General features: G+C 44.3%; 1 protein-coding gene across 11 annotated transcripts in view; it reads left to right on the forward strand.

Moving 5' to 3' along the window:
• LOC310800312 (midkine-B-like) overlaps positions 1-18,283 on the forward strand; it is a 32,567-nt gene extending 14,284 nt beyond the window's left edge. For 4 of the 11 annotated variants that reach the window (XM_083662899.1, XM_083662897.1, XM_083662898.1 and 1 more), the window contains 4 exons: positions 5,111-5,202; positions 11,652-11,828; positions 16,056-16,214; positions 17,307-18,283. In XM_083662899.1, the coding sequence (XP_083519025.1) occupies positions 5,112-5,202; positions 11,652-11,828; positions 16,056-16,214; positions 17,307-17,326 (447 nt within the window). In that variant the 5' untranslated portion in view covers position 5,111 and the 3' untranslated portion in view covers positions 17,327-18,283. Of the gene's footprint in view, positions 1-498; positions 899-5,110; positions 5,203-11,651; positions 11,829-16,055; positions 16,215-17,306 lie in introns of those variants that run through there. The other 7 variants (XM_083662903.1, XM_083662895.1, XM_083662896.1 and 4 more) reach the window with 6 other exon arrangements.
• Positions 18,284-22,156: the final 3,873 nt, after the last annotated feature.

The raw sequence follows: 22,156 nt of genomic DNA on the forward strand, positions 1-22,156 counted from the left end.
CAGTCCAGATCATGCTACGGTTACACAGTTATCAGCATCATATCAGCCAATAACACCAGATTAGGACAAAAAATAAGAAGGGGAGTAGGGGAGAGCAGGGTGGGTTGAGCCAGTTTTTACTTTACAGTAGGTGTCTTGAAGGAAATACATTTCAGGATATGGTGCATCCCTGGGAATAATCACTTTGGATCTAGTCAGTCAGTTCACACCAATGTTTCGCAACACAACAAGTTGAAACTTGCAACTGCCTGCAATGCTCTGCAACTCTGTCACCTTGCTGCTTGTTATTGTTAGGCCGGTGCTTTTGCACTGGCCTATGGGAGCATGTGTGTCCCAATCGCTGCATACACGACTCCTGGCACCCTTTCATCAAGATGGGCTTTTACTTTGAAATTTGTTTTATTTGACGAATGTCCGGTTTCGGACTTCCTGTCTGCCCTGATCTGATCTTGTCCAGCTTCCAGCAACATGAATGACATGAATGTTATGCGTAAGGAACATGAACATCTTACCGGGAGGCAGAGAGCTAAGATAAGTAGCTAACAGCTGAGCTAAGTAGGCTATAACTAGCGTGTTAGCCGATCGGAAAAGCATGTAAACAGCGGTGAGATCTCCTTTATTAAAGTATGCAACCATTTCCAATGAACAAATGACATGTAGCCTTCAACTTTAAAACAAAACAATGTGCTTCTGCTTACTTTTTACATTCAACTGTGTATGGCAGTGAGTGCAGACAGTGCAACACCAGTGGCATGTAGCCCTCAAGTATTTAAAACAAAAACAATAGTGCTTCTGCTGCTTACTTAGCCTACATTCAACTTTTTATGGCAAGGGTAACACATCCAATCTCGCCAAGCACCTGAAAGACAGGCACCCAGACCTGTTCAAAGAAATCAAGGTGGGTTAATTCTTTCAAACGGTGTAAAATAACACGTTTAACAACATATCAAATGGACCTTATCCTGTCACATTAGTTTTTGAGATAGCTGGCAATGCATTGTGTAACCAAAAAAACGTTTGGCTAACGTTAACGTGTTTTGTAATGGAATCTTTATGGGACACGGCTAATACCTGGCACAGCGTTACCTAGCATAGTGTAGCACGTGTGCAATGCAAATGGAATCATTATGGAACTATGGCTAAGTTCGGCTCTTAGCCGTGTCCCATAATGATTCCATTACAAATATTGCATTGCACACGTGACATGTTATTTTACTAAAAATAATACATTTTACCATCATTTCAAGTAGAATGATACCACCCAAGCAAGAATATTTCAAGTGTTTCAAGTGCTTTACTGAAATATTTGGACCATATAATGATAATACAATTATCTCAACCTTAAAAGGTTACATATAGGTGCCAAAAAGCCATAAATTCACATCAAAGAACAAAGAAAAACAACAATTATAATTAAAGTTTAAACAGTAAGTGTGCAGCTGCAGCATTTATTTAAAAAAAAAAAAAAAAAAAAAAAAAAAATCTTTATCCTGCATCCCTAAACACAAACAGGGAAAAAAGGTGGAAAATCAGATGACGGCTTATATGTGTTATGTTGATTGTTAAAATGTGTATGGGTATACATGGGTGACGATCCCATGCATCGGCCGTATGCCAGGTTTCGACCTGGCCTTGTTGACTGAAGTGTTGGATGGCCCTGGTGTCACCTTGCTGCTTGTTGTTGTTGACTGAAGTGTTGGATGGCCCTGGTGTCACCTTGCTGCTTCTTGTTGTTGACTGAAGTGTTGGATGGCCCTGGTGTCACCTTGCTGCTTCTTGTTGTTGACTGAAGTGTTGGATGGCCCTGGTGTCACCTTGCTGCTTGTTGTTGTTGACTGAAGTGTTGGATGGCCCTGGTGTCACCTTGCTGCTTGTTGTTGTTGACTGAAGTGTTGGATGGCCCTGGTGTCACCTTGCTGCTTGTTGTTGTTGACTGAAGTGTTGGATGGCCCTGGTGTCACCTTGCTGCTTGTTGTGACTGAAGTGTTGGATGGCCCTGGTGTCACCTTGCTGCTTGTTGTTGTTGACTGAAGTATTGGATGGACCTGGTGTCACCTTGCTGCTTGTTGTGACTGAAGTGTTGGATGGCCCTGGTGTCACCTTGCTGCTTGTTGTGACTGAAGTGTTGGATGGCCCTGGTGTCACCTTGCTGCTTGTTGTGACTGAAGTGTTGGATGGACCTGGTGTCACCTTGCTGCTTGTTGTGACTGAAGTGTTGGATGGACCTGGTGTCACCTTGCTGCTTGTTGTTGTTGACTGAAGTGTTGGATGGACCTGGTGTCACCTTGCTGCTTGTTGTTGTTGACTGAAGTGTTGGATGGCCCTGGTGTCACCTTGCTGCTTGTTGTTGTTGACTGAAGTATTGGATGGACCTGGTGTCACCTTGCTGCTTGTTGTGACTGAAGTGTTGGATGGCCCTGGTGTCACCTTGCTGCTTGTTGTGACTGAAGTGTTGGATGGCCCTGGTGGCACCTTGCTGCTTCTTGTTGTTGACTGAAGTGTTGGATGGCCCTGGTGTCACCTTGCTGCTTGTTGTGACTGAAGTGTTGGATGGACCTGGTGTCACCTTGCTGCTTCTTGTGACTGAAGTGTTGGATGGCCCTGGTGTCACCTTGCTGCTTGTTGTGACTGAAGTGTTGGATGGACCTGGTGTCACCTTGCTGCTTGTTGTGACTGAAGTGTTGGATGGACCTGGTGTCACCTTGCTGCTTGTTGTGACTGAAGTGTTGGATGGACCTGGTGTCACCTTGCTGCTTGTTGTGACTGAAGTGTTGGATGGACCTGGTGTCACCTTGCTGCTTGTTGTGACTGAAGTGTTGGATGGACCTGGTGTCACCTTGCTGCTTGTTGTGACTGAAGTGTTGGATGGACCTGGTGTCACCTTGCTGCTTGTTGTGACTGAAGTGTTGGATGGCCCTGGTGTCACCTTGCTGCTTGTTGTGACTGAAGTGTTGGATGGACCTGGTGTCACCTTGCTGCTTGTTGTGACTGAAGTGTTGGATGGCCCTGGTGTCACCTTGCTGCTTCTTGTTGTTGACTGAAGTGTTGGATGGCCCTGGTGTCACCTTGCTGCTTGTTGTGACTGAAGTGTTGGATGGCCCTGGTGTCACCTTGCTGCTTGTTGTGACTGAAGTGTTGGATGGCCCTGGTGTCACCTTGCTGCTTGTTGTGACTGAAGTGTTGGATGGACCTGGTGTCACCTTGCTGCTTGTTGTGACTGAAGTGTTGGATGGACCTGGTGTCACCTTGCTGCTTCTTGTTGTTGACTGAAGTGTTGGATGGCCCTGGTGTCACCTTGCTGCTTCTTGTTGTTGACTGAAGTGTTGGATGGCCCTGGTGTCACCTTGCTGCTTGTTGTGACTGAAGTGTTGGATGGACCTGGTGTCACCTTGCTGCTTGTTGTGACTGAAGTGTTGGATGGACCTGGTGTCACCTTGCTGCTTGTTGTGACTGAAGTGTTGGATGGCCCTGGTGTCACCTTGCTGCTTGTTGTGACTGAAGTGTTGGATGGCCCTGGTGTCACCTTGCTGCTTCTTGTTGTTGACTGAAGTGTTGGATGGCCCTGGTGTCACCTTGCTGCTTGTTATTGTTGACTGAAGTGTTGGATGGCCCTGGTGTCACCTTGCTGCTTGTTGTTGACTGAAGTGTTGGATGGACCTGGTGTCACCTTGCTGCTTGTTGTGACTGAAGTGTTGGATGGCCCTGGTGTCACCTTGCTGCTTCTTGTTGTTGACTGAAGTGTTGGATGGCCCTGGTGTCACCTTGCTGCTTGTTATTGTTGACTGAAGTGTTGGATGGCCCTGGTGTCACCTTGCTGCTTGTTATTGTTGACTGAAGTGTTGGATGGACCTGGTGTCACCTTGCTGCTTGTTGTGACTGAAGTGTTGGATGGCCCTGGTGTCACCTTGCTGCTTGTTGTGACTGAAGTGTTGGATGGCCCTGGTGTCACCTTGCTGCTTGTTGTTGTTGACTGAAGTGTTGGATGGCCCTGGTGTCACCTTGCTGCTTGTTGTTGTTGACTGAAGTGTTGGATGGCCCTGGTGTCACCTTGCTGCTTGTTGTTGTTGACTGAAGTGTTGGATGGCCCTGGTGTCACCTTGCTGCTTGTTGTTGACTGAAGTGTTGGATGGACCTGGTGTCACCTTGCTGCTTGTTGTTGACTGAAGTGTTGGATGGACCTGGTGTCACCTTGCTGCTTGTTGTTGACTGAAGTGTTGGATGGACCTGGTGTCACCTTGCTGCTTGTTGTTGTGACTGAAGTGTTGGATGGACCTGGTGTCACCTTGCTGCTTGTTGTTGTTGACTGAAGTGTTGGATGGCCCTGGCGTCACCTTGCTGCTTGTTGTGACTGAAGTGTTGGATGGACCTGGTGTCACCTTGCTGCTTGTTGTTGTTGACTGAAGTGTTGGATGGCCCTGGTGTCACCTTGCTGCTTGTTGTGACTGAAGTGTTGGATGGCCCTGGTGTCACCTTGCTGCTTGTTGTTGTTGACTGAAGTGTTGGATGGACCTGGTGTCACCTTGCTGCTTGTTGTGACTGAAGTGTTGGATGGCCCTGGTGTCACCTTGCTGCTTGTTGTTGTTGACTGAAGTGTTGGATGGCCCTGGTGTCACCTTGCTGCTTGTTGTTGTTGACTGAAGTGTTGGATGGACCTGGTGTCACCTTGCTGCTTGTTGTTGTTGACTGAAGTGTTGGATGGACCTGGTGTCACCTTGCTGCTTGTTGTTGTTGACTGAAGTGTTGGATGGCCCTGGCGTCACCTTGCTGCTTGTTGTGACTGAAGGGTTGGATGGCCCTGGTGTCACCTTGCTGCTTGTTGTTGACTGAGGTGTTGGGTGGCCCTGGTGTCACCTTGCTGCTTGTTGTTGACTGAGGTGTTGGATGGCCCTGGTGTCACCTTGCTGCTTGTTGTTGTTGACTGAAGTGTTGGATGGCCCTGGTGTCACCTTGCTGCTTGTTTTTTGTTGACTGAAGTGTTGGATGGCCCTGGTGTCACCTTGCTGCTTGTTGTTGACTGAAGTGTTGGATGGCCCTGGCGTCACCTTGCTGCTTGTTATTGACTGAAGAGTGGGATGGCCCCGACGTCACCTTGCTGCTTGTTGTGTTTCAGGATGCAAAGTGTGTTGTCAGTGAGTCTGCTGCTGCTGCTGGCCCTCACCGTCACTGCCGAGGCCAGCAAGAGAGACAACAAGAACCACAAAGGTGAGCTATCAATTAAAACCTCAGATCAGAACCAAATCATTTGGATCACTGCCTGAATGTGACAGCAATCCCCAAAGAGTACCATACTTGTTTTGTACCCACGGTTCATAATTCACTCAAACCTAATCTACGCCTAAATCCATTAACATGTGCCATAAAAACCACCAAAGCAACTGATGACTGACAAGATATTATTTAGGCAAGGTTAATTTTTGATGTAGCTCACAGAAATCAGCTTAACACGTTCACTGCCATTGACGAGATATCTCGGCTTACAGAATCCAACGGTTCACTGCCAATGACGAGTTATCTCGGCTTAAAAAGTTTAATGGTTCATTGTCAGACATGAAAAACTTACAGTTTGGTATTCCTCAAGGGAGTTGCCTTGGGCCTCTCCTATACACTATATTCACGAACGATCTGCCATTGGTCTTAGAAAAGGCCAATGTGACGATGTACGCGGATGACACTACGATGTACTGGGCATCTGAGTCAGTGGAGGATCTGACAGAGGCTCTCAACAAAGAGATTCTGTTGGTCTTAAAATGGATAACTGATAATAGAATGGTGTTAAATAGTTCAAAGACAAAATGCATAGTATTTGGTTCGCAGAGTGTGCTGCAATCTAATCCAAAGTTAAATCTAATACTGAATGGAACAGAAATTGAACAGGTCAGTGAAACAAAGCTACTGGGAGTAACATTGGACAGTCATCTTTCATGGTCATCACATATTGATCACATAACTAAGAAAATGGGGAAGGGGTTAGCATTAATCAGAAGATCTGCTGAGTATTTAACATCTGATTCAGTGGTCCAGGTTATACAAGCACTGGTCTTGTGTCATCTTGACTACTGTCCTGCTGTATGGTCCAGTGCATCAAAAAAGGAACTAAGGAAACTACAAATTGGTCAAAACAAAGCAGCTCGTATTGCACTTAAATGTAATTACAGGTCAAGTGCAGTGCTAATGCATAAAAAACTAGCATGGCTGATGGTGGAACAAAGACTGCTTGTGAGTCTAATTTTGTTTTTCAGAAAGATCTGTGGTAGCAAGGAACCAGAATGTTTATATAATCATATTCAATATACATGTGACAGACATACCCGCACTACCAGACAGGTTGCGAGGGAGCATTTCACGTTACCTGGAGTTTCGCGTTTCGACGCGAAACGCGTCACCTGGCCCAATTTTTTTTTTTTCATTTATTTTTTTCTCTGGCTGTGAACAAGCAATTTCAAAAATTTCAACGGATTCGAAATTTAAGATTTTTTAAGAATTAATATATATTCATATTCCCCATCGGTAAACCCATCCTTTAATACCTCTTGTAATAACTAAGTCCAGGGTATGACCTCGGTTGTTCAAGTTCAAGTTCAAGTTCAAGTAGTCCGGAAGGTTGGAGATCTCCTCCTCCACGTTGAGGGCTGTTCCATCAAACCATCTCCTCAAGTTCGCAACCTGGGCGTCATCATTGACTCCACCCTTTCCTTCCAGTCCCACATCAAATCCATCACCAAGTCCACCTTCTACCACCTCAAAAACATTTCCCGTCTCCGTCCCTCACTCTCAGACTCCGTGGCAGAAACCCTCATCCATGTATTCATCACCTCCCGGCTCGACTACTGTAATGGAGTCCTGTCCGGGGTTCCAAGCAAAGCCCTGGACAGGCTCCAGTACGTGCAGAACTCAGCTGCCAGGGTTTCTCACTCACACCAAGCCCTGGCAGCACATCACCCCCACCCTCATTCACCTCCACTGGCTCCCGGTCAAGTTCCGCATCCTATACAAACTCCTCCTTCTCACTTACAAATCCCTTCACGCACTTGCCCCCCAATACCTGTCCGACCTTCTTCACCAACACACTCCATCCCGGAACCTGCGGTCTTCAGACGCGGGTCTGCTATCCATCCCCCGTACCAGACTCAAAACCTTTGGGGACAGAGCCTTCAGCGTGGCTGCCCCCACCCTCTGGAACGCTCTCCCTGCCGAAATCCGTAATTCCCCGACCCTGAACAGTTTCAAAACACACCTCAAAACACATCTCTTTTCCATGGCCTTTCCACATTAGTTAGTTCAGTTTAGTTCAACCATCCCTGTTGTTTGTTTTGTTTGTTTGTTTGTTTTCCTCCCCCTCTCTCCCCTATCTGTATCCCACTTTTGTGAAGCGACCTTGGGTTTTATGAAAGGCGCTATATAAATTAAAGTTATTATTATTATTATTATTATTATTATTATTATATTCGAACGATGAGAAGTCTCCAAATGTTACCTGCTTACATTGAAACATATCAGAGAAGACAATCAGAGAAGTTGTGACATCATCAGTGATGTCATTCGTCAGTGATGTCATAGGAGCAAGTGAGCTCACACAGCGGGCGAGCTGCAGGGTGGGCTCGGCCGTGGCATTGGGACATCATCAGTGATGTCATAAGAGCAATTGTGATGTCATCAGTGATGCGAAGTTGTGGCATCATCAGTGATCATCATAAGAGCAAGTGAGCCCACACAACGGTTGAGCTGTGCCTAGAAATCCAGGACGCATAGGGCGAGATGCCTAGTGATTGATTAATTGATTGATTGATTGATATTTTTTATTTAAGTGTCATGCACCTTACCAGCCCATATGGGCTTACAAGACACATGATATTTACAATAGCCAAGATAGCCAAGATGGCCACACAACAAATCATAATATACCTTTGTACAGAATCAAGAAAAGAAAAGGCATTTCACTGAAACATTCACTTTCCAAAAGATACAATTATACTGGGTACAATGTTGCCTGACTTAGTCGCCAGGCATTTTCTATAAATCTGGCTAAAACAAAAAATGTCCTTATCAAAAAGCCAAATCAACATATGACCTTCTGACAACCAAAACAGATCAGGATTCTTCAACTGGATTTTCTCAAATAAAGGATTCCTCTCATTAAACATGGGACACTTGTCCCATTTGTCCCAATTGTCCTAGTAGTTCAAGATTACAATACATACCTGATCTGAAACTGATCATAAATAGCACTACAAAAGGGAAAATGTGTGTTTTTGATTTTGGGCTCAACAGGCCTTCAATATTCTCTGTTTGTTGTTTGTTTGTTTCTTTTTTCCATTTCTGGTGAAAAAAATCCTGTTACACTGTGATATCATACATTATCTGTGATGTGATGTTCAACACATTCCAGGAGTTATTCTGTGACAAACATCTTAGTGAACCCACATTTCCTCAACCTGCCTCATCTACTTCTACTTCAGTTAGTCATTTCCTACATTTCCCAGAACGCCTTTCAATAACCCCCTATAGAGTACCACAGGAATGAGTCCGGAAGTAGAACTTCGGTTCGTAAGGTGAAAAGTTAATGGGGTTTTAGAATGAGGATTTCGGTTAAATGCATGTGGTTAATAACAAAAGTTGATGGGATGGGTAATTTGTGTTTAACAGGATAATCTTTACAAACATGGACAACTTTTATTAGCTCCTCCAGCTATGATGAGGGGAGGGTGTCAGGAATGCATAGAATAGAAATTCCCCCCATGGGGACTGCCTCTGGAGCCATGACGTTGGTGGTGGCAGGGGAGGAGGTGATGGGGCAAAACGACCAGAACACGGGATCGATAGCGACTGCAGAGTGACAATCATACCGGTAAGAAGCCAGCCATAGACTAAAATACAAGCACTTCAAATACTTTCAATCGCTTTAGATTATTGGTTCAAAGGCAAAACGAGGGAAGGAGATCCCTTGAACCCATTGGCTATCGATAGTGTGGGAGAGCGTAACTGTGATTTGATAGGAAGGAGTCTGAATTAAACTGGGCGTGGATAACTGAATGAATAGGGAGGAATGAGAATGGTGTGGCTTAATAGTCTATATAATTGAAATTAGTCTAAGACTTCACATAGCCTTCACATAAAAACCAACATGGCGGTGATTTCTGGTTAAGCCTACAAAAATACATCATCCCTGCGGTTAACAGAACTTGTGGGTCATACACAATACATGTTGGTGAGTGTCATAGTATAATAAGAGTAGAGTGAGATAAAAACAGATCCCCCAAACCACAACCTGTCCCTCTGCTGCATTGCATGCTGGTCCCTCTCCTGCTCCTGTGAGTGGAGAAACCGGTCTCTCTCTTCTTATGGATTCCTCCCTGTGTGATTGTTGAATGTCTCTTGGTGCAAAATGGCATCTCTAGAAAGAAGCCCTCACTCTTTGATTCTGAGGGAGTGACACCAAAACCTTGTACTTTTGAAGACAGATTCTCTGTTCCACTGTTAATTTCGTTGACGAAAACTATGACGAAAAATGTCCGTCGACTACTTATTTTCACTGATGAAAACTAGACATTAAAAACAAAGTTGTGATGACAAAAACGATGATCTATTGACATTTTCGTCGACAGATAAAAACTAGACTACGGTAAATGTTACGGAGGGACGAATAAGGAAGAGATTGAATTAATCCAAAGAGAAGAAGAAGAGTCAAATCTGTGTCTGTATTGCACGTTCAAACTTTAATACCAGTAGCGGAGCGTACACCGGGACAGAGGGTGCGCCCGCCCCGGGGCCCACTCGTCAGTGGGTCCCCATCAAAAAAAAAAAAAAAAATTGCATGCCAGGCCAGGCCTGAGTGTGAGAGCAATTCAATCAATAGACAATAACATTGGTGTGTTTAAAATGAGCTATTCCACTAAATATGGCTAAAACAGATTTTTTTTTGGGGGGGGGGGGGCCCTAAGAGCTTCGCCCCCCCTGGGCTGATAGGGTCGCTCCGCCCCTGTTTAATACCATTCCATAATGACAGACTGATCTTTCCAATGAGTTTGGAAATTCTAAAGAAATAATTTACGGTTTTCTTTGACTAAGATGAGACTAAAATACTCAGACTTTTAGTCGACTAAGCGTAAACTTGACAAAAAAAATCAGGATTAGGTTGACTAAATATGATAAAAACTAACAAGGACATTTGAAACAAGACTAAGACTAAGGGTCCTATCGTCGTACGCCGCTATCGTTTGCGTTGCATTTGCGCGCCTCTTATTGCTATCTTCCCAGTGTCTTAAGCTATCATCTGCCTCCACTGTCCAGTTTTGCGCTGGGACACAGGTGTAGGCGTAGCCCAGGCGTGTCGGTGGGCCTCTAGCCTATCATGTGTCTCGCGCAAGTGTCATTTAGCGCTGTGGGGAAGATACCGTCGGTATGTGCCGAGCGCAAAGAAAGGTTTGGGCGTTGCCCGTTCCAAAATAGGCGTTCCAGCGCAATGTGTTAGACAAAGGGGCCGTGGGTGCTCTCAATTTTAACGCCAGCAAATAGCTGGTCTTAGCGCAAACAACCCCACTACGCCAGGCATATGCCTGAGCGCAGACAGCATTCTCCGGCGCAGTGCAGGAAATCCTCGCTTGGATAGGCCCATTACGCACGGCTCGCGCGCGGACACACTTCCCTCCAATGCCACGTTGATTTTCAACTAACCTACACTGCAGAAAAAACACACCTTGATTTAACAATGAGAATTTGTTTGTCATGGTTTTGTGCGAAAAAGTGATTTGCGTTTTGAATTGGATTACCAGGGGAACGAGGGTCTGGCGGGGGTCTGTGTGTAGCGCAGGGAGGGGTGCTTTGTGTTCGGCTAGTGTGCCGTGTCCTGAAGGGGGTCTCCCCGGAGGTGTGAGCTGGGCCGGGTAGGCAGGCCGGGGGGGTCGGAGCACAGGGTGGGTAGAGGCATTGAGGCAGCGCTGTGGATCGAAATGAGTTTCTGGCAGCAAATCACTTTCTGACACAACACCGGAGTAGGCTATACAGTAACCATTGATAGTATACAGTAACCTCTGTCCCTGTACCATTGCACCATGCAACAACAGCTTAACCCGAGTGGACAATTCTGGTATAGGCTATTGAAATAAAATCTCACACATCCCTACCCTATTAAAGAAACTAATATTTTTAAATGTGTAGCCTATATGAGCGAAACGACTAATTAAAAGGCTACTAATTACAAAAGCATCAATTTTCGTTACGAATCCGAACTGCTTCATCCTCCAATTCTCTCTTCCCTCTCTCGTTCTCTCCCCCCCCCTCTCTGTCTCTGACTCTCTCCCTCTCCCCATCTAGGCTATCTTTTCTCTCTCCCTCTTTCTCTCTTTCACTCTAGTCCCGAAGCGGATAGAGACTGAGAACTGAGTCTACTCAGTGAGGAGGAAGCTGCTGAGGCTGTGGTTTTATGGGCATGACCACACCTCCACAATGCTTTTGGGCATAAACACGCCTATACGGAGATGTGCGCCGAGATGACGTGAAGCGCAGCGGCCCGACAGGCCCACAAATAGGGCTTTGCGTGTCGTTATTCTAGCGCAAAACGGGCGCTAACGCAAAATTACCGCCGTTGGGTAGATAGGGCCCTAAGACTAAATTACAGAATAGCCGACAAGGTTAACACTACTCTGTTCCCCCAGCAGGCAGCAGACATGAGAAAACCAGGGCTGCCTCAGAGTGCTCCAGTGCAGAAACCCAGTATGGGAAATGTGTGCCGGAGTCTGGAGACTGTGGAGACGGCCTGAGGGAGGCCACCTGCAAGGAGCGCACCGAAAAGATCCCCTGCAGGATCCCCTGCAACTGGAAGAAGGATATCAGTAAGACTCAACTAAAGGCTGGCTCACACTACAGGATTTTCGGGCCGATTTATGCCCGATTCACCCCTCCCGAGAATCGGAGGAGAAATCTGGCCTGGCAGCTTGCCAAGCTTGGTCGGGCCCGACGTTCGGCACCGATTATCTTGTAGTGTGAGCTGTTTGCAGATCCAATCTTAAGCCTCCCGATCTGCTCAAAGCCTCATCGGGGCCGTCCCGATCATATCAAACATGTTTGATATTTAGGACTGAAAATCTGCGCGAATACATCATTCTGCTGCTGCGCGAGACTCCCGTCGTTAATTGACGCGGCTCATTTGATGCGCTACCTACCTACCTATCTAACTACCGTGAGATTCATTTGTTTGGCGAGACGGGCATGAAAATGAGGAAACGAGAGAGAGAGGTGAGGTGGGGGCGGAGCGCTTTGGTCACTGCTGGAACCCCAAAAACGAAACAGGTTCGTATGGCCGGGCATCAAGGTGATTATCCTGCCGATAATCTTAATAATATCCTGTAGTGCGTGGTGCGCCACATTTACAAATCTTGTAGTGTGTGCATGTTTGAGATTCTAGGGAAGATAATCTGGGAAGATTCTCCTGTAGTGCGTGTCACAGCCAGATTTCAAAATCGGCTAAGATTGTCAGAATCCTGTAGTCTGAGCCCAGCTTAACCCTAAACCCAACCATACAGACATGACTATACTAACCCTAAACCTAACCCTATACAGACATGACTAACCTTAAACCTAAATGTGTGGTAGGTATGAGACAGATATACAGTTTGTGTGCTAGGTATAGTGTAAATGTTTGGGTATATGGTACCAATCAAAGGTTTTGACAGCTCACGGAATAATATGTTTTTTTAAGTCTTGCCAGTATTTGCTACTTACGATGATGTTGATTGGTAGAGTTCTTTCTCAGCACAATCCATCCTGTTCCTCATAGGAGCTCTGGAAAGTTGGGCAAAAATGAATGCAAGGTCAATGAGGTCACAATACAGGAGCGTGACCCCATTGACCTTACATTACTTTTTGCCCAACTTTCCAGAGCTCCCTAAAGACCCCCTAAAGTCAAAAATCAAAATGTCTTTATGTTCCTACAGTTGGATGTCTGAGCTTCTCTGTGCAGAATGATGTCTGTGCAGAGTTTGACACTAGAAAGCTGTTTTCACAATCGTCTGCTGAAAGTGGAAAGCTTCTCAGAGCTCACTGAAAAGGCCAATTTCAACAAGCAAGATTCATTCATTCATCATTCATCACGAATCCTGGAGCCAATCCCTGTCCAGTATTGAGCAGTTAAAGCCCCAACACATTCTCACTCCCAACTCATATACTGCCGATCGGTCAGGAACCCTTGTCACTTTGTCACAAGTGAGAATGTGTTGAAAGCCTGTGTTGTGCTGTGATTGGCTAGTTATGATTTAGATAACATTGATTGGTTGCTTTGGATTTTTAAATGAGGGAGAAGGAGGAAACCATCAGACACAAATTATTATTCAAAATAGAGTATTTTATATGCATCTTGAAACATGACTTTAGGGGGTCTTAATACTTATTCAGCACTCTTATGCTTTTATGAAGTGTTACTTAAGGGACACGTTTTCAACTTAATAATAAAGGTCACAAAGATCATTAATAAATGGTTAATTCTGGTTAGGTAATGTTTATAGAACATGCAAAGCCGTTGCCTTTCCACCAGGGCAAAGGGCGGCTATGTGTGGTAGATAGTCTACATATTTCATCTATGTGTGATAAGGGGCTTGTATATGCAGTATAGGTAGGTGAAGTATATGAGTGGTAGGTTTTTCCCTCTATTCCTCCACATTAGAGAATTTGCCTTGTTTTGTGTTAATCGTCTTTGAGAGAGTCAGGAGGACTAACATGTTAACGGAATGAAAATTCAGTCAACATCCGTAAATTCCGCACTATAAGCCGCACCGGAGTATAAGCCGCACCTGCAAAGTTGACTGTTTTTTACATATATAAGCCGCACCGGACTATAAGCCGCGGGTGTTTTAATGTTTTTTTTTTTTTTTTTTTTTTTTAATTGTGTTTTAATGTTTAATTACCATATGTAAGGGTTCATGCACAGAGGGGGTTGTCGGGAAAGAGATGGCTGTTTGAGGAAGCTCCCATTTATTAACATTTCAACAAAACAACATAACACAACACCACCTGTGTTGTTTTTTACAGTGCACACAGTGTCCGCGGTGTGGTGAAAAGAGGGCAAGAGAGGAAATTAAAACAGAAGTGGATTTATAGTTAGAAAGAGTGCTAAAAAAGAGAGATTTTTTTTTTTTTTTTTTTTTTGTGTGGAAAAAATCCATAGATAAGCCGCACCGTTATATAAGCCGCAGGGGCCAAAAAACGGGAAAAAAGCCGCGGCTTATAGTCCGGAATTTACGGTACTCACCCTCATCTCAATCAAAATTTCACTGAAGTTGGCAGGACCACCAAACACATTGAGCTGGTTCCATCTCAGCCAAACGATTGAAGTACAGTAAATGGGCCCTATTTAAACTCCAAAGAAAGCCTCACATGTCTCCAAACAGCACGTGCACGTGCAAGTGTTTGGTTGCCAAACAGCAGCACTGTGGTCCACTGTGAGTCTCTGCCAGAGCGCCCTGCAGGAGACAACATCACCAGAGCATGTCAGTGAGCAGAGCGCCCCCTGCAGGGGACAACATCACCAGAGCATGTCAGTGAGAAACATGTAGAATAATGAGGTCAATGTTGGACTTTCACCCAGGCTCCAGAATAAAATGTCAGTATTGTATGTTTCTGGAATCTACGGAAATGTACAATATGAACATTTCTGAACCAAAATATGTTGCATATCACATTTCTAGATACGTGAATATTAACATTATATACATGTCATAGAGACTAACAACTGTCTCATGTTGAAGTACGTCACTGTAGCGTCCTGTAGTATCCCCATCTTGCAAGCGAGAGAGTGCATGTTCGAATCCTGATCCGCTAGGTGTTTTTACTTTCGGTTTTAACCGCAACCCAAACCATAACCCTAAACCTAACCAAGTTGCTTTGTTACCTAAATCTATCTCAGTTGATTTGTTGCCTAGACCTAATCAAGTTGCTTTGTTGCCTAAACCCAGATGTAACCCGCCTAAACATAACCTAAGTTGTTTTATGTGTTTAACTTTGGAAAGGCAGCGAGGTTTTCAAATGTTTGTTTCAAATTTACGTTGAAATTGTAGATGTAAAATGGCACGTTTTCTAAATGTATTTTGCCAATGTTTTGTTCCCAATTTACATGATATACTCCTTGATACACATGCAAAATGCCAACATTTTAATCTGGCAATTGGGTTGAATCTTTTCACTATAAGAACTTGGATTCTGCTGCACAAGCTGTTTGGAGACATTTATAGGACATTTGATGCTTCTTTTTGAGCTGTAAAAAGTAATAGCAATAGTTTGGAGAAGGTTGAGATGGAACTATAGGTCCTACCAACCTTAACGGAGCACTGACTACGATGGTGGTGAGAAGATAATAGCCCACCTCATTTTGGGGTAAACTATTACTATTGCTTTAAAATTACAAACAGCAAAGGAGAGACTTCAGTCCAGTGAACTGCTTATTGACATTTTTTTCACTCAACTTTGGCAAAAGGACACTTAATAATATATAATAACATATACAATAACACCATAGATATCAGGAGAATAATGTGAATCAAAAGTGAAGAACTCTCCTCTGTTGACACTTAGACCAGCCATTCCCAACCTGTGGTCCGGGGCCCCCTGGGCCACCAAATCATTTGCCAAATATTACGATCTTTTCTATTTTTTTGGCGGGGGGGTGGGGGGGGGGTAATAATGTATTATTATGTATGATATTATGTAGGCGTATGAGAATGCATTTCTCCATTGTTAAATGATACCATTATTTAATTTCTAATTAGCCTATTGCAGACAGCTCCTCACTTTTAGTTTCTGATTTCTGTGTGGTGCTGTTGGACAGCTCCTTTTACCGTTAGAATAAAAAGTACTCTGAGAACAGATGTGGACCATGAGTCAGAAAAGGTTGTGCTGACTTCGACAAACCTGTTTGGCTGGAACATGACAGGAATGTGACAGCTTGCCTGGAGCTACCATTGAATTACTGAACCCTCGTCACCATAGATGTCACAACATGTGACAGACCTAATAGTGTAGCACTGTAGCACACATTTAAAACAATCTAAAGTGGCGTGTATTTCCTCTAGGTGACTGTAAGTACAAGTTCGGCCACTGGGGGGAGTGTGACGCTGCCACCAACACCAAGAGCCGATCAGGGACTCTGAAGAGAGCCATGTTCAACGCCGAGTGTCAAACTACCGTCAAGGTGTCCAAACCCTGCTCCCCCAAAGTGAAGAAAGCAAGAGGTAGGCCCAGCACCTCCCCCACTAAACAACAAGACTCTGTCAAAGTATGGACAAAGATTAGTGCTGAATAGAGGTTGTATTTGAATTGCATAATCTCGAATTTGTCATGCTGCATTGGTATTCAATGAATTCAGTGAATTAAAAACATTTGTTTGTTGAAATTCATTCAAAAAATGAATGTGTGTAAGGTAACATTTGAATGCAATGAGTTGAAACTGAATGTGATTGAATTTAACTAACTCAATAATAATCTAATTAAAGGAGAACTCCACCGAAAAACAGTGATGTAATTTTGTACACGAATAACATCACTGGTCCACAACTTAAATCAAATCAACTCTCAATAACTGTCCAAATAAATGCATGTCTGCATAACTGTTTACAGTTTTTGGATATGTGTGAGATCATGTGCAAAATAAAACCGCATTGTTTTTGGTGGAGTGGCCCTTTAAGATTTATGTTAGCTATAATTATAAATTTGGTTTATCCCATTCTGAATTTGAATTTGGAAACCGAATTTCAAATGATAGTTAAAGTTAAATTCAATAACAATCATTCACAGCTACATTTTCATTGTTCTGATTCAGCGAATTTAGAAGTGGATCCAACGTTAGCAAGCCATGAACTTTGCTTTCTCTTTGATATATTTAGTCTGTATTTTTAACCACCTCGATATTGAAGCAGGTCCATTTGAGATCTTATAAACTAAACAACATTTGGATTGTGGAGAATGCGGACCATTTGCAAAAGCGCTAGCCATGGAATGAGGCTTTACGAGAAACAACCGGGTATTCAATGGCAAGGAAACGCCACAATAATGTAGAATAAATGTTTTGCCATTTGAAAAATGTATACTAGACATAGTAAGCTTTTAAAATACATTTTAAGTTGACGGGTGAACCCAAAGAGGAACTGGAGCACATGAATCATTGTCGTGATTCAAGGGGTGGGTATGGATTAGTGGCTAGGGGGATATGGGTGGTGTTGGGGGGGGGGGGGGGGGGGGGGGGTATGGGTGGTGCTGGGGGGGGCACAACTCTCCTAAGGTACATCATTTTGCCTCCCTCCACAACACTGTCTGTCTTTTCCCAGGGGAGAAGAAGTTAAACTAGGAGAAGAGACGCAGAAGACAGCCAGTTTCACCTCTTCTTCCAGCACAACAATCCTCTTCCCTCCATCACACACAGCCAAGAGTCTCCTCCATCACACAGCCAAGAGTCTCCTCCATCACACACAGCCAAGAGTCTCCTCCATCACACACAGCCAAGAGTCTCCTCCATCACACACAGCCAAGAGTCTCCTCCATCACACACAGCTAAGAGTCTCCTCCATCACACACAGCCAAGAGTCTCCTCCATCACACACAGCTAAGAGTCTCCTCCATCACACACAGCCAAGAGTCTCCTCCATCACACACAGCTAAGAGTCTCCTCCATCACACACAGCTAAGAGTCTCCTCCATCACACACAGCCAAGAGTCTCCTCCATCACACACAGCTAAGAGTCTCCTCCATCACACACAGCTAAGAGTCTCCTCCAAAACACACAGCCAAGAGTCTCCTCCATCACACATAGCCAAGAGTCTCCTCCAAAACACAGCAACATGTGATTCCTTGGCTTCCCTCAACTGTCATTCTTCTTGTATTATCAGTTATGATTTGATGTCCTTGTGTTTATTTTGATTAAGTATGGAACTTTTTCTCTCTCAATATTCTCCCACTAGGTAATAATGAATAATTATATCCTCATAGTTGATAGTTTGTTTTAACAGTGAATTTGCAGATAGTCCTAAAGCTTTTACAGTATAGCTGAAAAGAAATTAACATCCAAGCAATGCTCTGATCCAGTATGTAACCCTCCTCAATGGTCCAAGATGTCAATTTTTGGATTCAGCAACTCATATTTTAGAAGATTTTAGAATCATAGCTTTCAAAATGTGGAAATTCAAGAAAAGCTTGGAAGGATCTTTAATAGTAAAATCCTCAGTAAAATCTATTTTTGAATTATAGAATATTGATGTTGTAAGATGAAACTTGTATGAATGGACAAATTAAATATTGTACATTGTTTTCAAGTAGTTTGTTTCTTTGTTTGGAAAGGAGGTTTGTCAGTGTTTATTAGCATGCACAAGTATCACATTATCGTCAGTCTCTGTCAAAGAACAGCAAAATCTTCCAACACAGAAACTTAAAGGATGGCTTTCCCGTGGGGAATATGAATATATATTAAATTTCACGCCCCTAAGGTTTTCGAATCCGTTGAAATTTTTGAAATTGGTTGTTCACTGCCAGAGATATCAACCATCTCTCACATTATTTCCATGACGCTCTGACGCAAAACGCGTCGGGGCGACAAGTCCAGCCTTGCGGAAGTCGAGCACCTATGAACTACAGTGTTGTGGGCCTGTGCCGCAATGGTCCCGCCTCTAGAGGTCCTCCACGCCCCTTCAGAGGTCTTGAAGAAAAACAAAAGGCAGCCATCTTTTTCCACCGCCTAGCCTACGGTAGCTAATATTAGCTTCCCATAGCTCCTTGCAAAGAGACCATATCTCGGGAACGGAAGCACGTACAGACACAGGCCTGGCGGCATTGGAAAGCTCGTCAAATTTTACATCTAGTAGTAGGTGCGTTGAAGTAACGAAATCAACGCTGAGCAATGTACCCGTTTTTACACATTTTTACATTAAATAGTTACAACATCAGATGCGCGTAACTCCTTGGAAAATGCCTTAAAATGCATGAATTTTTTTTTATGAAGACATCTCCCGACATATATACTTTGGTTTAAATTTGGTGCAATTTGGAGGCAATTTGATTTTTGATTTTTTCTTGTTCTACTAAATGTACCTCCACCAGCCCCCCCCCCCCCCCCCCCCGCCCCACACAGAGTGGATTTCGGTTGATATCTCTGGCAGTGAACAACCAATTTCAAAAATTTCAACGGATTCGAAAACCTTAGGGGCGTGAGATTTAATATATATTCATATTCCCCACGGGAAAGCCGTCCTTTAATGATTACAATTTGGGGATCCAGGTAGTATAACAGTGCCTGTCAATACTAGGGTCGCAGGTTCGATCCCCTGTGTTACCTCCGGCTTGGTCAGGCGTCATGATTTACAGTAGGTTGAAATAGCAGTGAACTACAATCAAAACAGTCATTCTTCTACATTCTCTAATTGTGTTAACTTCTTGTAAATGGAAAAAATCACACCCAGGAGCTGAAGTAAGCGGTGCAGGTCCCAGGTTTGCAGCAGGTCCTGCCCTGCCTTCTCCTCCACCGGACCACCGCCCTCTCCCCTCTCTCTGACAAACTGTGTGTGTGTGTGTGTGCGGGCGTGTTTCGAGCCGATCTCTCCATAGCGTGCCGATACCGATATGACGTTAAGCGCCAAATAAGCCCTCGCTTATTGATCCGGGAAGAGCAAATCTTTCAATTATTTCCAACTCTGCCGAGCACAGCGCAGAGCACAGAGGCAGGCAGGCATGGCCGTAGCCAGGGTTTGAGAAATACAGAGGTCATATTAGCGCGGCGTGGGGAGTCCAAGGGGGGCTGTGCCCCCCCGATTAGAAGATTTTGTCCATTTGAAAGTAAAATGCTTCAATCTGGTGCACTTTGAGAGCAAGATTAAGAGGCTAGATCTATAAAGAACTACAGACATCATGTTAGATCAATATCCTGACCAATACTGTGGTGTTGCTTTACAATGATACAAAAAATAAAAGTCTCCCCACATAATATATATTGTGTCTGTATTGCATACAGGTCAAATATGGCAGAATACTGCTCAATTAAATACAATGGTCCATCTACACAAACATCACTTACAGGGGAGTTACTTACCCATTCACTTCAATAGAACTGTCCCCAAAGTCTAGAGGAAGCAAATTGTTGCATTTCTGATCAACTAATATATATCATATATATATCATGTTATTTATGAGGGCTTTAAAACATCAATGACAGATCAATTAGATCTGGGGGCCGGGGCTATTTTTCTAAAAAAACAAAAACAAAAAAATACCGAGGTCATGACCTCGATGTCCTCAATGGTAGTTACGGGCAGGCAGGCGACTGAGGACTGAAGCACGTCAAATAACGTTAATGCTACAAATCCTGACCCATAACGTGTGTGTTGAATTTAAGTAGCTGTCAGAAAACGGACAGAATTACTGGCGGATAACATTAACTACGCTTGTGGGCTGTGTTTTGAACCTAACATGATGTTAAAGTTACAGCGGGGACAACGCGAAATGGAGACGTTCTTGAGAGTGAGAGAAACACAGCAGCAGCCTATTGATGGAGCGAGTTGAAATGTTAGACATTGTGTTGAAAATTTCTCCCGACTTGTCTGAACACACATAGTCATGTATAGAAGCGGCTGCACCGCTTAATAATGCTGAAGTTTAACAATTCGTCAGTTTGCTGGGGACCTCCTGGAACCCCCTCAAGGGCCCCTGCCTGGACCCCACATTGAGAGCCACTGAAGGATAGTATGGTAAGTCATTGTAGGTGAGTAGCCCGCCACAGTCTGAACATACTGTAAACCTTGAAAGAGCGTGGTGCAGGTAAAAAAAAAACTCAAGGACTCAAGATTCTTATGAAAATACCCCAAAAAAACAAAATTAAAACATGCCCCCAGGGCAGAAATATGGAGAAAAAGGTGGCATTATAATGCACATAAAAAAGCCATCTATGCAGATAACACCTGTGATGTCACTCGGGCTAGTGTATTCTGCCCCCTCTCTCCTCTCCCCTCTCCTCTCCTCTCCTCTCCTCTCCTCTCCTCTCCTCTCCTCTCCTCTCCTCTCCTCTCCTCTCCTCTCCCCTCTCCTCTCCCCCTCCCCCTCTCCTCTCCTCCTCTCTTCTCCCCTCCTCCCCCTCTCTCCTCTCCTCCCCTCTCCTCTCCCCCTCCCCCGGTCTGCGGTCGCCTTTTATACACGGTCCTAAACGGCGCAGGACAACGTGATTGGCTGGCTCAGATTTGAACAGATCTGAGCCAGCCAATCGCGTTATCCTGTGATGACGTAATGTCCTGTTCTTCCCCCCGACTTCCTCCCATAGCTGTGGCTGTTACTGCACTCCGTCAGATCCCTTTGCAATCCATAAAGGTACATGGACGTTACTCTGCAGAAACTACAGTAACAAAATCACGAATTGCTCTGTTTTTGGAGCTCTGCATGTCTGTGTTTGTCTAGTTAATGCTTTAACGTTAGCTAACGGCTAACATTCGCTAGTTAGCCAACCAACCAGCAGCTAACATTAGCTAGCTAGCTAGCTTACCGGAAGCGATATTTTTTTCGGATGATGGCGAAGGCATAACCCACCCCTGGCCCTCTCTGCCTCTGATATTTACTGTCAATGCTCTGATTAGTGGCAGCGTTATAAACCATAGATATGACTATATTAAAAACATAAACACACTGGCGTCTTTCATGCAGGCTAGCAAGCGTAACTGCTGTATGTCTGTCTGACCCACTGAGTCTGACGGTCTGACCACAGACTGTAGAAAGAGATGTAATGCAGGATAGCCAAGCGAATGTGTTTGGATGGAAGTTTGACGCTAGGCCAATCAGAGGCAGAGAGGGGCGGGTTATGCCTTCGTATAGCCTTCGCCATCATCCGAAAGAAAATATCGCCTCCGGGACAACAACGCTTCCTACCCAGCGTGTGCACGTCTTTCCGACAGGGGTGGTTGTTATGGCAACTATCAACAACAACAACAACTACTAACTACTACAAGACATAAAGACCGAAATAGGCTACCTTGTTAACGTGTCTGTCGGAGACACGGCCTAACGTTAACATTTAATATGAGCCGACGGATATTCAGGTGGGTTGTGACGGTTGTTATTGTTGTCAAGTTAAAACTGTCTATACATTTTTGTGCTCTCAAGTAGATACGTTGTTTGACCCCGCCGATCGATTGCAGCTGAATGTGAGTG

Source organism: Poromitra crassiceps, assembly GCF_964638095.1.
Source record: "Poromitra crassiceps genome assembly, chromosome: 30".
Lineage (NCBI taxonomy): Eukaryota > Metazoa > Chordata > Actinopteri > Beryciformes > Melamphaidae > Poromitra > Poromitra crassiceps.